The following is a 14,688-nucleotide window of genomic DNA, read 5'->3' as shown; positions in this document are numbered from 1 at the left end:
GTACGGCTTTCAGGTTTGTTTTACTTTAAAAAAGGCACGCATGCTCAAATATTCCAGGGAATTAGTTTACTGCAAGTTTACAGAAGTAAATTGAACAAAACACAACACATGGGATTAAAGAATGATAGAAGACAACAAGAGAGAACACTACATTGAGATTTAACTGGCATTATGTACAGGAGGAAAATAACACAGTGCTTTAAGGTGTCTTTAAAAAAAAAAAAAAAAAAAAAAAACGTTAGGCAACTCAGCTTTAATCAAACCAGATCAATATTCAGGTCCACGGTTTGGCTGGCACATATTAGCAGTGTGAAGCCTCTGGGGGAAAGCCCTGGCAGTCCCTTTGTTATTCTTGTTTCCCAAGGCGTTTTCTGGCAACACGTGTTAGCATTTTACACTAAACTACACTAAACTACAGCCCAAGGGAACTATGTGATCAGTACGCAGACTGGAACCATTTAAACACATGTTTTTGAAAAAAAAGGAATAGATTTTGGATTCATTTCAAATCAACTAAAATATTACAATTCTCTTATTGTTTAGAGCAGGCGTGTCAAACTCATTAGAGCTCGGGGGCCGCATGGTAGGGGGAAAAACATGTAGAGTGAGGGAGCTGGAGAAAAAGAAAGATAGCTCTAATTAGAGTAAGAGAGAAATAGAGAGACAATGCAAGGGAAAAAGAAAGCATGGGAGAATGAGAGAGACGAGAGTAAAAAGAGAGAAAGAAAAAAGACAAAGAGAGGAGAAAAAGTGACAGTCAGAGAAGAGAGAGAGAGAGAGAGAGAGAGAGAGAGAGAGAGAGAGAGAGAGAGAGAGAGAGAGAGAGAGAGAGAGAGAGAGAGAGAGAGAGAGAGAGAGAGAAATAAATACAGCTACAGTCTTTTTGAGTGGTGCCTGGCTTCGGGGACATCAAGTGGACACATTTTAAACTGCAGCTTGTTTTTCCCGCACTATGAGCATTGTCTCGCGGGTCCGATTCCAACTGTTGGCGGGCCTGATCCAGCACGCATGTTTGACACCCCTGGTTTAGAGCCATAACACGTAATATGGATGGACAATGCAAAGTTTGAAATCCATTAGTTTTTGAGCATGCAAAATCATTTGTTGTTTATGTTGTATAGTGAGATGAATCAGTAAAGACGGGCTTGACAAAAACATCGAATCTCACATTGTAAAGTGAAAATGTCAAAAGGCAGGGTGCCGTATCCTGCAGGATCTACTGTATCTTGCACGTATTGCTACAGTGGCTTGCAAAACTATTTGGCCCCTTTGAACTTTGTGACCTTTTGCCACATTTCAGACTTCAAACATAAATATATAAAACTGTAATTTCTTGTAAAGAATCAACCATAAGTAGGACACAATCATGAAGTGGAACACACCTTGTTGGATATTTTGAACTTTTTTAACAAATAAAAAATGAAAAAGTGGGTGTGCAAAATTATTCAGCTTTAAACATCCCAAGGAGCACTTTCCTAGCAATGATATTGAAATGGAAGGAGTATCAAACCACCCCAAATCGACCAAGATGGGGCCGTCCCCCTAAACTTTCAGCTCATACAAGGTGAAAACTGATCAGAGAGGCAGCCAAGAGGCCCTTGATCACCCTGGATGAACTGCAGAGGTCTACAGCTGAAGTGGGAGAAACTGTCCATAGGACAACAATCAGTCGTATACTGCACAAATCTGGCCTTTATGGAAGAGTGGCAAGAAGGAAGTCATTTCTTAAAGATATTCATAAAAAGTGTTGTTTAAAGTTTGCCACAAGCCACCTGGGGGACACAGCAAACATGTGGAAGAAGGAGGTCCGGTCAGAAGCGACCAAAATCGAACTTTTTGGCATCAATGCAAGACATTACGTTTGGCGTAAAAGCAGCGAAGCACATCACCCTCAACACACCATCCCCACCGTCAAACATGGAGGTGGCAGCAACATGGTTTGGGCCTGCTTTCCTTCAGCAGGGACAGGGGAGATGGTTAGAATTGATGGGAAGATGGATGGAGCCAAATACAGGACCATTCTGGGAGAAAACCTGATGGAGTCCGCAAAAGACCTGAGACTGGGACGGAGATTTGTCTTCCATCAAGACAATGATCCAAAACATAAAGCAAAAGCTACAATGGAATGGTTCACCCAAAAACATGTCAAGGTGTTGGAATGGCCAAGTCAAAGTCCAGACCTCAATCCAATTGAGAATCTGTGGAAAGAACTGAAAACTGCTTTCCATCCAACCTCACTGAGCTCGAGCTGTTTTGCAAGGAGGAATGGGCAAAAATATCAGTTTCTCGATGTGCAAAACTGATAGAGACATACCCCGAGCGACTTGCAGCTGTAATCGAAGCAAAAGGGGGCGTTACAAAGTGTTAACCCAATGGGGCCGACTAATTTTGCACACCCACTTTTTCATTTATTTGTTAAAAAAGTTTAAAATAGCCAATAAAGTGTGTTCCACTTCATGATTGTGTCCCACTTATTATTGATGCTTGACAAAAAAATTACTAAATTATTTTTGTTTGGAGGCTGAAATGTGGCAAAAGGTCACAAAGTTTAAGGGGGCCAAATAGTTTCGCAAGCCATTGTATATAGCTTTTGTATACTCCACAGTCCTGACTTTCAATTCCTTTCACCCCCATACAGAAGAACACGTTAGAACAGTACAAATGCGGCGGTGATTTCCTGCCTACGCCCTTGGCCAGCAAGCCTCGTTTCGCCTTGAAATCCAACGCCGTGCTGACAAAACCGGGTCTTCTTACCGCCGTGGCCGTCGCCGTGGAGAACGAACACACTGTCGCCTTTTTAGGCAACAACCAGGGAGAAGTTTTCAAGGTACACCCGTAGGCCCGACGTCACCTTTTTCGGTCGATGAGACATTTTGTTATTATTTTCTTAAAGGTTCACCTGACGTCTTCATCGTACGTGTACGGCAAGGCCCCCGGCGACACTTTGGGGGAAAGGGTGAACAAGAACCTTTTCTTCGACACGGACCACAGTCACCTCTACATCACCACAGACAAAAAGGTGAATACTTTTCGTCTCATGCACCGAGTTTTGAAAGCTTATACAAGAAAAAAACACACGGTCAAAGTTCAATGTGATACCATTCAGCTGACATTAAGTTATTTTTTAATGAACATAAAGGTTACCAGAAGACATTTCTCTCCTAGAGTTAAAAGGTTGATCTCTGTGAAATAGCTCTCCTGAATCAATTGGCTAAGAAAGCAAAGGGTTAAATCGGTGTCTGAAACTCATGACAAAAAGTTACCAGACACCGGGGCAGACAACTCTGAAAAGTTGCCTGCCCAGACATGAAGTTGCCTGCCCCATTTTTCACAACCTGAAACACAAGAAGACGACTTATCGCCAAAAAAAAACAAAACATTGTTGCAAAGTTTTAAGGATTGATAATCAGAATATATAACAGAACAACACTTTAAAATTAAGTTTATTATAAATCTACTTATAACATTCATTGCATGGATATGGCATCACTGTTTTCCATCTGCCATCAGTATGTACCTGTATTTACTCGTCTTCATTTATACAATGTTTGCGTTGCGTCGTCTGCTACAAGCCACCTGAACTCCTCTTTTCACGATGCTTTCAATGTACGTTTACGTTTTGTAGCGTCATCAATTTTGTTAGCTTCTTGTGAATATCTCTTCTGGGGCCGAGGTTTTGGCTTGATTCCTAACCACTTATCCATTTTTCTTGTGTTCTCTGTGCGTCTACTTTGGAAAATGATATGCTAATGCACGACCTTCTAACGCTCGGGAAAGTTCGAAAGCAGGCTTATGATTGGCTGCAGAGTATGCAACTTGCCAAACGAACCGAATTTTCCCAAACCGAACGAAGATTTCGAAATCGGAATAAATAAACGTTTGATTTGAAAAACAAACAAACAAAAAAACCCCGAAAGATTTTTTTTTCCCTTGAAAAAGTTGGCCACCCGGGTGGAGACGTTTTATATATATAAATATATATTAAGTGTAATCGATTTATTTCTAAAGTCAAACTCTACTCATTTTCACACAAATTTTAGAAGACATGTTTACTGAAACTACCAAATGTTACAGAATGGAATTGTAATACACATAAAACGAACGATATTTTTCATTTTTTGATTATTTTTTTTAATGAATGAATGAATGAATATGCTATGTAGTTATCTCTTTTTCTGTTTTTCCAATTATAGTATGTAGTTTAAAAAAAAAAAATTTGGTTAGTGTTGTTGGACGCACAATTTTAGGGGAAAAATAGTTATCAGGCATCATTTGTTAAATCAATAGACAAATATTTAAGGGATAAAATTACATTACTTTCCTTTATTTGATAACTCTTTACTGAAACAGTGACTAAAAATAAATTTTTCAATATGAAGAAACAAATTGTCTTGTAATATTCAAATGAAAGCAAGCTTCTTTTCGGGTTTGTAAAAAGTGTCGATTTCAAAGCCAAATTGAAAACGCAAATCAAGGAAAGTTTTCCCCCGAGCGAAATGTTTTATCTCGGCTATTGAGAAATCAAAGATGGTTGCTTGCTCATTTGAGTTTTGTTTTTCTCCCTCTGGTCATTAAGTTTCTTGATTTATTCATATTCCTGAGCATAAAAGAACCACTGAGATACTGCATGTGACATGAATATTTTGGTATTTCAATTTTTTTTTTTTTTCATTTTTAGACATCTGATTTTGGGCTAAATAGGGACTTGGTTTGTTTAAGACGTGATTTAGGCCAAAATTGACATCTCGAGTTCAACAATGACCAAATCCAGTCGTAAACTAGTCATTTGTTGTGTTTACCTTGTTAAAACGTATACCCCAAAAAAGTAGTATTGGAAAATACTCTTTCAACTAAATAAATATGTCTTTAGGACAGAATCTGGGCGTCCTTTCAATGTATTTTCAATGTCTTCAATGTGTTTTCATACCATTTATGCTTAGTGGGATAAGTCTATTTATATCTAATTGAATTCTGAAAGCAAATGTTGTCCAAAAATAGTTGTATTTGTGTTTACACTATCCATATTTAGCCCCTGAATAGTTGTCTTTTGAACATCTTGTAAAATACCTTTTTTCAAATGGAATGGAAATTTGGCATTTTTTCAATGCCTTTTTAACATCTTTTCAACTTCTTCTTATCGTCTTTTTTTGAGGTCCTTCCAACACATTTTCAACCCATTTTTACTGGGTGGAATGGGTTTAACAATATATAAGCAAACCCGAAACCAGATTTGGTCCATGAATAGTCCTTGTTTAACCCATTCAAATTTAGTATTTTCAATGCCTTGGAAAATACCTTTCTTCAATCAAATGAAGATGTCTTTCGGACAGAACCTTGGTGTCTTTTTAACGTCTTTTTAACATCTTTTCGATGTCTTTTCTTTTATCTGTTCTACATATTTCTAATGCATTTCCAACGTTTACTAAAGCATTTCCGACCACTATTCAACCAGTTTACGCCTGGTGGCATATGTTTAATGATATACAATTGAACCGTGAAAGCAAATTTAGTGCAAAAATAGTCTGTTTTGTCAACCCAATGTGAGATATAAAATAATACATGTAGCCTACCGTTTTTGTCGTCAACTTCCCAAATCCGGCTCGAAGGACAAAGCTCCTTTCCGGAAATCAGCAGACAAAAGCCCCTCAGTAAAACTAATACATGAGTAAATGTCTGAAAACTATATTACATATGTTCAAATACCCTATTTTTATTACATAGAGAGCTCCCGGAATCTGGCTCGAAGATCTAAGTTCTGTTCTGAATCAGCAGGCAAAGGTCCTAGAGTAATGACAATTGAGTACATTTATGATAATCTTTGACACTACCTTTGTTTTACCATTATGATACTCATATACATAATCGCGAACACTTGAAACAATTTTTGTATTGAAGGTCACCCTCTAAGAAACGTCCTTCTGCAGTGGATTGTGTTTATAACTGCCCAATTTTTCAAAAAAGGCCAATACAAACACACATAACGTCTCTTGAACTACATGTGGTATTCTTTTGTCATTCTAACAAAATCTACACAAAAATACTCTGGATAAAAAAAAAATAAACACAATGTTTCATTCACCTCCACTAACTTTTATTACACGGCACTCGAGGCCAACCCGTGCATTACATGCTGTGTGGGAAAAAAGACCCACAATGCACACAGAGAATTAATTTTCCGAGCATCCCTGGAGGGGTGAATTGTGGGAATTGTGTTCGCCAAAGAGGAAAGAGCCGTTTGCTGCGCCTGTCTGATAATCGACTGCTCATAAATTGTTCCTAAATCCCCGTCATATTCACGGCCGCGTTGGGGTTTCTAACGCTGTCGCCACATTACCTCGCCACGGTTATAAAAACCAAACCCCCCCGCCCCCCTCCAAAATAAAAAAATCTAAATCACCTCTTCGCTTTTGCTGCTCCATAAAGACAAAATGTGCGTGAAAAATACTTGGCCAGTGCCTTCTTATTGGAGAAGATTTATGTTTTATGTCTAAAGTGGACCAGGAGACGACACATTTGCGTCATTTTAAACGGTATGAATACAGCTTTAAATGAAAATCCTTTGCTTTGAAATAAAAAAGAAAAACTCTTGGCCCAGGAGCAGTTAGAGTTCTGCCTCATATAACAGACTTGACTTTTTTTGAGTTCATTTTCTTTTATTTTGAAATATTTTTAGGGCCCAGGCGTCAAACTCAATTTTTCAGCAACTGAACATACTCAAAAAACTCTCTGAACTTAACAGGATCATTGGGACTATCCATCCATCCATCATATTCACCGCTTATCCTCAGTAGGGTCGCGGGGCTGCTGGAGCCCATCTCAGCTAACTCCGGGCAGTGGGCAGGGGACACCCTGAACTGGTTGCTAGCCAGTGGCAGGGCAGACAGAGAAACACAAGTCACTCGCTCATTCACACCTAGGGACAATTTGGACCGGCCAATTAACCTGACATGCATGTTTTTGGAACGTGGCATGAAATTGGAGTGCCCGGAGGAAACCCACGCAGGCACAGGGAGAACATCCAAAATCCACACAGAAGGTTCAATCTCACGACCTCAGAACTGTACAGCACACGCGCAAACCACTGTGCCGCTGTGCTGCCCCTCATTGGCACTCCGACCATCAAATTGACAATGTTTGCTAAGTGAGGAAAAGTGTTGATTTATTCATTTTAATCAACTGTACCCCGCATTCAAAGTTTGTCACAAAAGTAGTTATTGATTACAATTGAATAACGTGACTTCAAAAAAGAGGAATACAAAATTTGATAATAAAGTTTGTTTGTTGTTATAGATTTGAAAAATATTCTGTTCTCAGGCGGGGATCGCAAAGTGAAAATTCGCCATATAGCGGGGGTAGAAACGTATGAACATGCGTAGCCAACTCACTCCAAAACCTTCGGACAACTGACTGTTTTGTGGTGTGTGTTTTCTGTCCTACAAATTACCTTTGAACTTGCTGCTAGAGGCAGTCCGCCCCCAGGCAGCCTAACTACCCATTGTTAAGTTTCCTGATCTGTGCATTAAAAAGACAATGCATGGTAGCCAGCTGCCTCCAGCATCAAGCGCCCACTTGTCTGACCTAACTATGATATGTGCAGAGGATGTCTGTTTTGCTTTCTTATTAAGATGTATATCTATGTGAATGTATCCTCAGTTATTCAGTTTTTGTTATGTTATGTTATGTTTTGGTTTTCGCCATCATCACCAACATAACTGTTCACCTCATTGATTTGTATGTCAAAAAATAAATCTAGATTGGGATGAATTTGCATAATATGATGGTGACCGCAATATAACAATAACGTTCAACAATAATAGACATATAGTTGATAATGATAATAATTACAACAACAACAACCAAAATCATAGTCATAATAATAATAACAAGCTAAACTAAGCTTTTTTTAACTATTAACATCTACTGACTGTATAGGGTTTCTGCTCACTGACATTATTGGATACCAATAATACTAATAGTATTAATAATGACAATAACAGTCACAAAGGTTATAAGAATAATCATCATAATAATAGTAATACCAGATTCATTTGTTTTTACTGATCTAGTAACTCTAAAATGCTACTAATCACTAAATATAGTGACAATAATAACAATATTAATAATAAAAGTTATGTTCATAATAATTATAATATCATTATTATCAATACTAATAACAATGTGAATTATTAAACCACCCTTTTGCCATATTATTCGGACCCCATTTTCTTCCTCTCTGTACGTACAATATTGTTTTTTGTATTTAGATTTGAACAGGTCAATACATAGTTTAAGCTAATCCTGTAATTGTGTTTCACTCCACATACAGACACACTCATGTGCATATGATAAAATAATAATCGCAAGCTTTGTTTCCATGGTTATGTTTTTACTTCTCCCTTTAGCATCACTGTTTTTGGCCCACAAAACAATTTGTCGTTGAAGTCTTATAGTGGGGTATATGCCATCAAGAGATGCCGAAAATCATCTTATTCCACACTGTAAAGTGAAAATGTCATTAGGCAGGGGTGCTGTATCCTGGGGGACTACTACTGTATTCTACTCTCTTGCCCATAAAAAAATATATTAAAAAACACACAATTTTGTTGGAACCGGGCGCAGGATGAAGTCAAAACTTTCCCTTTTCCAAATATACTTTAATTCTAATCATAATGAAAATGTTGATTATTTATAGCTGCAATAATACGTTAACAGTTTAGTAGACACTCAAAATTAGGATTTTGAACTTTCAAGAATAGGAGGGAGCACAAACTTCAGATAATAATTTAATATCAAATAATAGCAAGATGGTATGCTGTGACAATGATGTAAACTGTGCGCATTACGAGTCAAAATAACTAACTGGCATCTTCTGCACCCTCCTTGTCCATCCATCCATTATCTGCACTGCTTATCTTCAGTAGGGACGCGGGGGTGCTGGAGGCCATCCCAGCTATACCTGGGCAGTGGGCAGAGCACACCCTGAACTGGTTGCCAGCCAGTCACAGGGCACACAGAGATAGACAATCCGCTCGCTCATACACACCTAGGGACAATTTGTTTTTGGAATGTGGGAGGAAACCAGAGTAACCAAAGGAAACCCACAGAAGCACCGGGCGAACATGTAAACTCCCATAGGATGGTTCGATCACATGACCTCAGAACTGCCGCTCGCGCGCCGCCGTGCTGCCCACTCTTCTTGTTGGTGTCCAATATTAAAGATAGAACTAATGTTTGTTATTTAAAATAAAATTGTACAGTACCACTTAAAAACTATATATATATATATATATATATATATATATATATATATATATATATATGTATATATATATATATATATATATATATATATATGTATATGTGTGTGTGTGTGTATGTATACAGTCTTCATTTTACCTCTGAAAAGTGATGGGTCTCGGGGACTCGCATGCTCAAAAATCTATGGGTCCCAACAGAGGTCTATGGGTCCCCAAAATTTAGTGTTATCGAGGTTGAAATTGTAAATCGGCAACAAATATATAAATAAATATATAAATCTGTATATTCATTCAGTTTTAATCATCACACTTAATTGGTAATACAAAGCAGCTATCACTTCAGATTTTTCAGTTCACAAAAATATTGTACATTATACAAAATAATATTGCTGAAATATTAGTCTATATATTCATGCAGTTTTAATCACTTCAAATGTATCAGTTCGTATATTCTTTGTGGTTTGCCGTCCCGCCACAGTTGTAATGCCTTCTCAAGGTCCAATTGCAGCAACGGAATTTCATTTGCTAATTTGCGGTTTTCATTGTTGTTGTGCCGATCGAATGTGCTTTTCTGAAAGTTCGTATTGCGAAATGATTTATGCAATCCAGTTTTTGTCACGCGGGGTGCACGCATCACAGAACATGTAGCCTCCATTATCATCCTCCTCATAGCGTAACCAGGAATATATCTGAGTCCATTTTGGCTAGTAGTATTCTTTTGTTTATCTTTCGTCGAATCGTTCGCTTCAAAACACGTGTTTTCCTTGCCGTCGCGGTCTTCTGAAGAATTTCTCCGCCGTGTTTTCGTGACGGAATTATTGCCGTTGTTACCACTTTCTGTATTATGTTTCGACTTATTACCGACACTGAAGAAATTACCAATTTTTGGTTGATTTGCACCTAATACCAACTGTTTTGTACGAAGGCATACTTCTCTTTCATTTGACAACCACCAAAACAATGACGTCATCTCGAAGCAACGAGATCTCGTTTGCCGAGATCGGCGCGAGACCAAAACAACAATGGCGGATCTGCCTGACAAAAACTTTGGAGTGCGGTAAATCTTTGTTAAAAAAAAAAAAAAAAAGTAATCGGGTAATAATGACAATTTGGTGTCAAAAAAGTTGCGTCCCGGGGACGCACAATGATTTGACACAATGCGTCGTCTAGGACGCAGGGACGCCGGCAAACGAGAACACTGTGTGAATATATAGACGCAACTTTTTAATATATAGATATATATATATATATATATCTATATATTTGGCTATGAGATGTTTTCTAACGAAATACACCAGAATTTCCAAATGCAACAAATAGATTTCTCTCCCGGAAGGCACAGCTAAAGTAAGTGCTCCATTATTCAAGGAGAGTTTTTTTATTCTATTTATTTTTCCTTTTCGTGGCATCCCGGTGCCAGTCCTTTTCCCTGGGGTGACTTCTGACTGATGACGTGTTGTGCACTCTGGCTGCAGATCACCAAGGTGCCCGTGCAGATGTGCCTGCACAAGAAGGACTGCCATTCCTGCGTCAATATGAGGGACCCTTACTGTGGATGGTGCGTGCTGGAGGGCAGGTGAGGAAAAATCACACAAGTAGGGATGCACAAACATTATTTTTTCCGACCAATGACTGAGGAAATCTTGCCTCTAGAGGCCGATACCGATAATCAATAATTGATGATTATGGTTCTTTTCGTTATGTTGAAAACTTCTAAATATTACATTAGGGTAATGCCCCAATACTGAATCTCATACATGTCTTGGCCGGGAAAAATACATTACATACGCTGCTCTTCTTACGAACGAGATTCCGGATGATCGTTCGTAAGTTGAAATTGTTTGTAAGTTGCTTCAGTGCAGTTTTTTAGGAAGGAATGTATGTTTAAGTTTTTTTCTGTAATGTTTTGTACTAAAAAACTGAACATTTCAAAAAATAATATGCTCTATAAACATAAATGAGGTTAAGTTTAACTTACTATGGGAAGATGGGCTTCAAGAGGTCCTCCCCTGTGGTAGAGAGTGGATAAAAAAAAGCGTTCTCAACCGCATCAAGCTTTCTTATGCCACTTTCATTTCAAAAGAAACGGCTTGCCTCTTTTTTAAACTTTACACCAACCATATTGAATGGATACATGAGATATTAAACAATGAAATCGTCAAAGTTCTTAGCGGGCTGGAGATACAGTGCAGTATTATATGTTTACACACAAACTAGGAAGAGGAAGCAGGTTTCTTCTTCGATGTGGATGCTGGGTAACCTCCCACATTGCCACACGCCAGTAGCGGCGGAAAGAAGCCCTACAGTAATGTCCTGTACTCTGAAAAAGGTGCACACAATACAAAATCTAACTTACAGCAACAGCCGGATATTTTTCTACATCTCGAAAAAGATTTTTGTATCTACCGTTTTTCGTAAGTCGAATGGTCGTAAGTAGGGGAGCGTCTGTACTCATTCTTATTAAGTGGTGTTATCGAAACTGCACACATTACTAGCTTCCGGATGATCGTTTGTAAGTTGAATTTGTTTGTAAGTTGTTTCAGTGCTCTATTTTGTAGGGAATGTTTAAGGTTTATAAGTATGTTTAAAGCTTGCAAAGGAAACTGTAATGTTTTGTCCTAAAAAAATAAACATTTCATAAAATAATATACTTTATAAACATAAATAAAGTTGAGTTTAACTCACTTTGGGAAAATGGGTTTCAAGAGGTCCTCCTCCGTGGTAGAGTGTGGATGAAAAAAAAGCGTTCCGACCATTTTCTTGTCTCTTCTTTACAATTTACACCAACCATATTGAATGAATGCACGAGTTATCAAACAATACAAATTTCAAAGTTTTTAGCACGCTAGAGATACAGTACAGTATGTTTACACACGAACTATAAAGAGTCAGCAGATTTCTTCTTCGGGGTGAATGCTGGGTCACCTCCCACATTGTCACACGCCAGTAGTGGCAGAAAAAGGCACCACAGTAACGTCCTGTACTCTGAAAAAGCACACACTACAAAATCTAACTGACAGCAATTGCCAGATATTTTTCGACATCTCGAAAAAAATGTTTGTATCTACTGTTTTACGTAAGTCGAATGGTCGTAAGTAGCGGAGCGTCTGTAGTCATTCTTATTAAGTGGTGTTATCGAAGCTGCACACATTACTAGCTATAATAAATGAAAAATAAAAATACTAATACTAATGCACAAATCACTGTATCCGACGCAACGGGTCCTATCTGAGAGGTAGGACTTAATCCAAGAGAGGACAGTTTATGAGAGACCAATCCATTTTCCCAGACATTCTAGTCAGATATTGTATTACTGTACTTCATGTGCAGCCCCTTCTCAAGGTGTTTTTCATTTTCCTCATCCTGAGGTTTTTTGAGTTTTTCCTTACCCTCATTTAGGTTTCAGATCAGGGGATGTTGTCATGGTGGTCTGTGCAGCCCTTTGAGACCTTTTGTGATTAAAGGTTATATAAATAAACATCACTTTACAAATTATAAGTATGCATTATACATGAAAAATTACAGTTGGCAATATTTTGTAGTGAATAAGTTGTATATGACCTTTGCTCCCTTTAAATATTTTGTGATTGATTTAACTAGGAAGAAACGATTTTGCTACCGATCTTGATAACTGATAAAATCATGCTTGTGGACTCCAATATGGATAACAATTCTTTTTCTTTGCATATATTTAGAAAAAAACACATGCAAAATCAAATTATTTTCTGTGTGGGGGTCTACAATTACAGTACAACGATGCAGCTCTGGTATACGTGTCTCAGAAATGTAGATTTGGAGAGACATGAGCTTGATTGTTTCATTCTATCAATCAATTAGTCTTAACTATAATGGGAAGATATGGTTATGAGCATAAATACAGATATTGCAAAAAAAAAGACATCATTGATAGTATACAAGGCCTCAAATACTTAGTCACACATGCCTTCTTCAAAAAGCAGTATCTTAGCTGTACACTTTAGTAGCGATAATAAATCAAATAAATATACAATTGGGAGAAGGTAACATTTGGCCAATTACGGCTGTGGCAATATTTTGTAGTCGCGCACTTAAAGCTAATGATGATTTAGAGGATTACAAAACATTGAAATCTGTGTTTCTGATACTGAAAAGTGGCACGATGCGTCACAATTAAGATACTTGTTTGCAGACTTGTTCGGGCGGGTGTCAATCCTAAAGGGACAGTGTCTAATATCTCTTGACTCATAGTGATACAAATAACCTTTCATTCATTAAAAAAACATTGATTTTAATTGTAGTCAAAAATACATGAACTATCATACCAATGTTATTTTTTATCAATATTCATAGGTCGAGATTTTTCTTCATCTCTGTATTCCGCCAGGAATGTTCTTTTGTATTTAAATTTGAAAAAGTGAATAGTCATCATGACAGAGAGGAGAAACGACCAGGGTTGTCGCTACTTCAATAGAAAATCAAAATTGGTCATAATGACAAACATACTTGCTTAAAATCTAACCAGTTATGCCTTGAATTGAATCGAATTGTATTTATTGTCATTGATATCAACGTTGTGAAACATTGTATGCAACAAGATTAAACATAGCACTCCAGGGTAAAGGCGTGATAAAGACTTTGAAGAGAAAATCATATTTTTCTATCGTGTTCATTACGGTGAAGTCATATTTCGCTGTTATTTGTTGTGTATCCCTGCACGCATATAGGCAAGTCTCACGCACTGATTTTTCTTTTCCCTACGGTGTTTTACGGCGGACATTTTTACTAACCGGCGTTGTTAATATCCCGTCTCGTGCTCGGCAAGGCTGCAAAAATGAAAGCAGTTCATCAGGCGGCTTCCATTCTCACATAATGCGAATAATGCTGATGGTTGCCTCGTGTTTGCCTGCAATTGATTGGAAGAATCGATAGCCGTCACGTCGACTTCCTTACTGAAGGCTGCTTATTATATTAGCACAATGTTTTTCGATTAGAGCCTTTTTCATCTTGACTGATAATTGTCGGTATACAAACATTTGTATATTTTAAAGTGGTACCTTTACAAGTACGAAGTCAAGGCAAACATGTTTTTATTTTTACTAAGAGATATAGAAATATTCACTTTTTGAGGACTCACCTATACATGGAAAAAACAATATTGCTATTACCAACTTGTAATGATATGATACCAGGTTTCTCTGCTGCATGTAAATAATAGCTGGTGCCTTCAGCCTTTGTGATTACCACTATCTTTAATCGAGGATCGTATCAGCATCTCTCTCTCTCTCTCTCTCTCTCTCTCTCTCTCTCTCTCTCTCTCTCTCTCTCTCTCTCTCTATCTCTCTATCTCTCTATCTATCTATCTATCTATCCATTTATCCATCCCTCCCTCCCTACCTCCGTCTATATATCTATATAAATCTATCCCTCCATCTATCTATCTATCCCCATATAT

At 37.8% G+C, this 14,688-nt stretch overlaps 1 protein-coding gene across 1 annotated transcript in view; it reads left to right on the top strand.

Annotated features, from left to right (window-relative positions):
- plxnb2b (plexin b2b) overlaps positions 1-14,688 on the top strand; it is a 357,777-nt gene that overhangs the window by 251,122 nt on the left and 91,967 nt on the right. The window contains exons 6-8 of the mRNA XM_088340578.1: positions 2,639-2,827; positions 2,894-3,019; positions 10,733-10,833. Of these exons, the coding sequence (XP_088196704.1) occupies positions 2,639-2,827; positions 2,894-3,019; positions 10,733-10,833 (416 nt within the window). The remainder of the gene's footprint in view (positions 1-2,638; positions 2,828-2,893; positions 3,020-10,732; positions 10,834-14,688) is intronic.

This window comes from Urocampus carinirostris, chromosome 7 (assembly GCF_059441175.1).
Source record: "Urocampus carinirostris isolate Australia breed hairy pipefish chromosome 7, RoL_Ucar_1.0, whole genome shotgun sequence".
Classification (NCBI taxonomy): domain Eukaryota; kingdom Metazoa; phylum Chordata; class Actinopteri; order Syngnathiformes; family Syngnathidae; genus Urocampus; species Urocampus carinirostris.
This window is presented reverse-complemented; position numbering and strand designations above follow the sequence as displayed.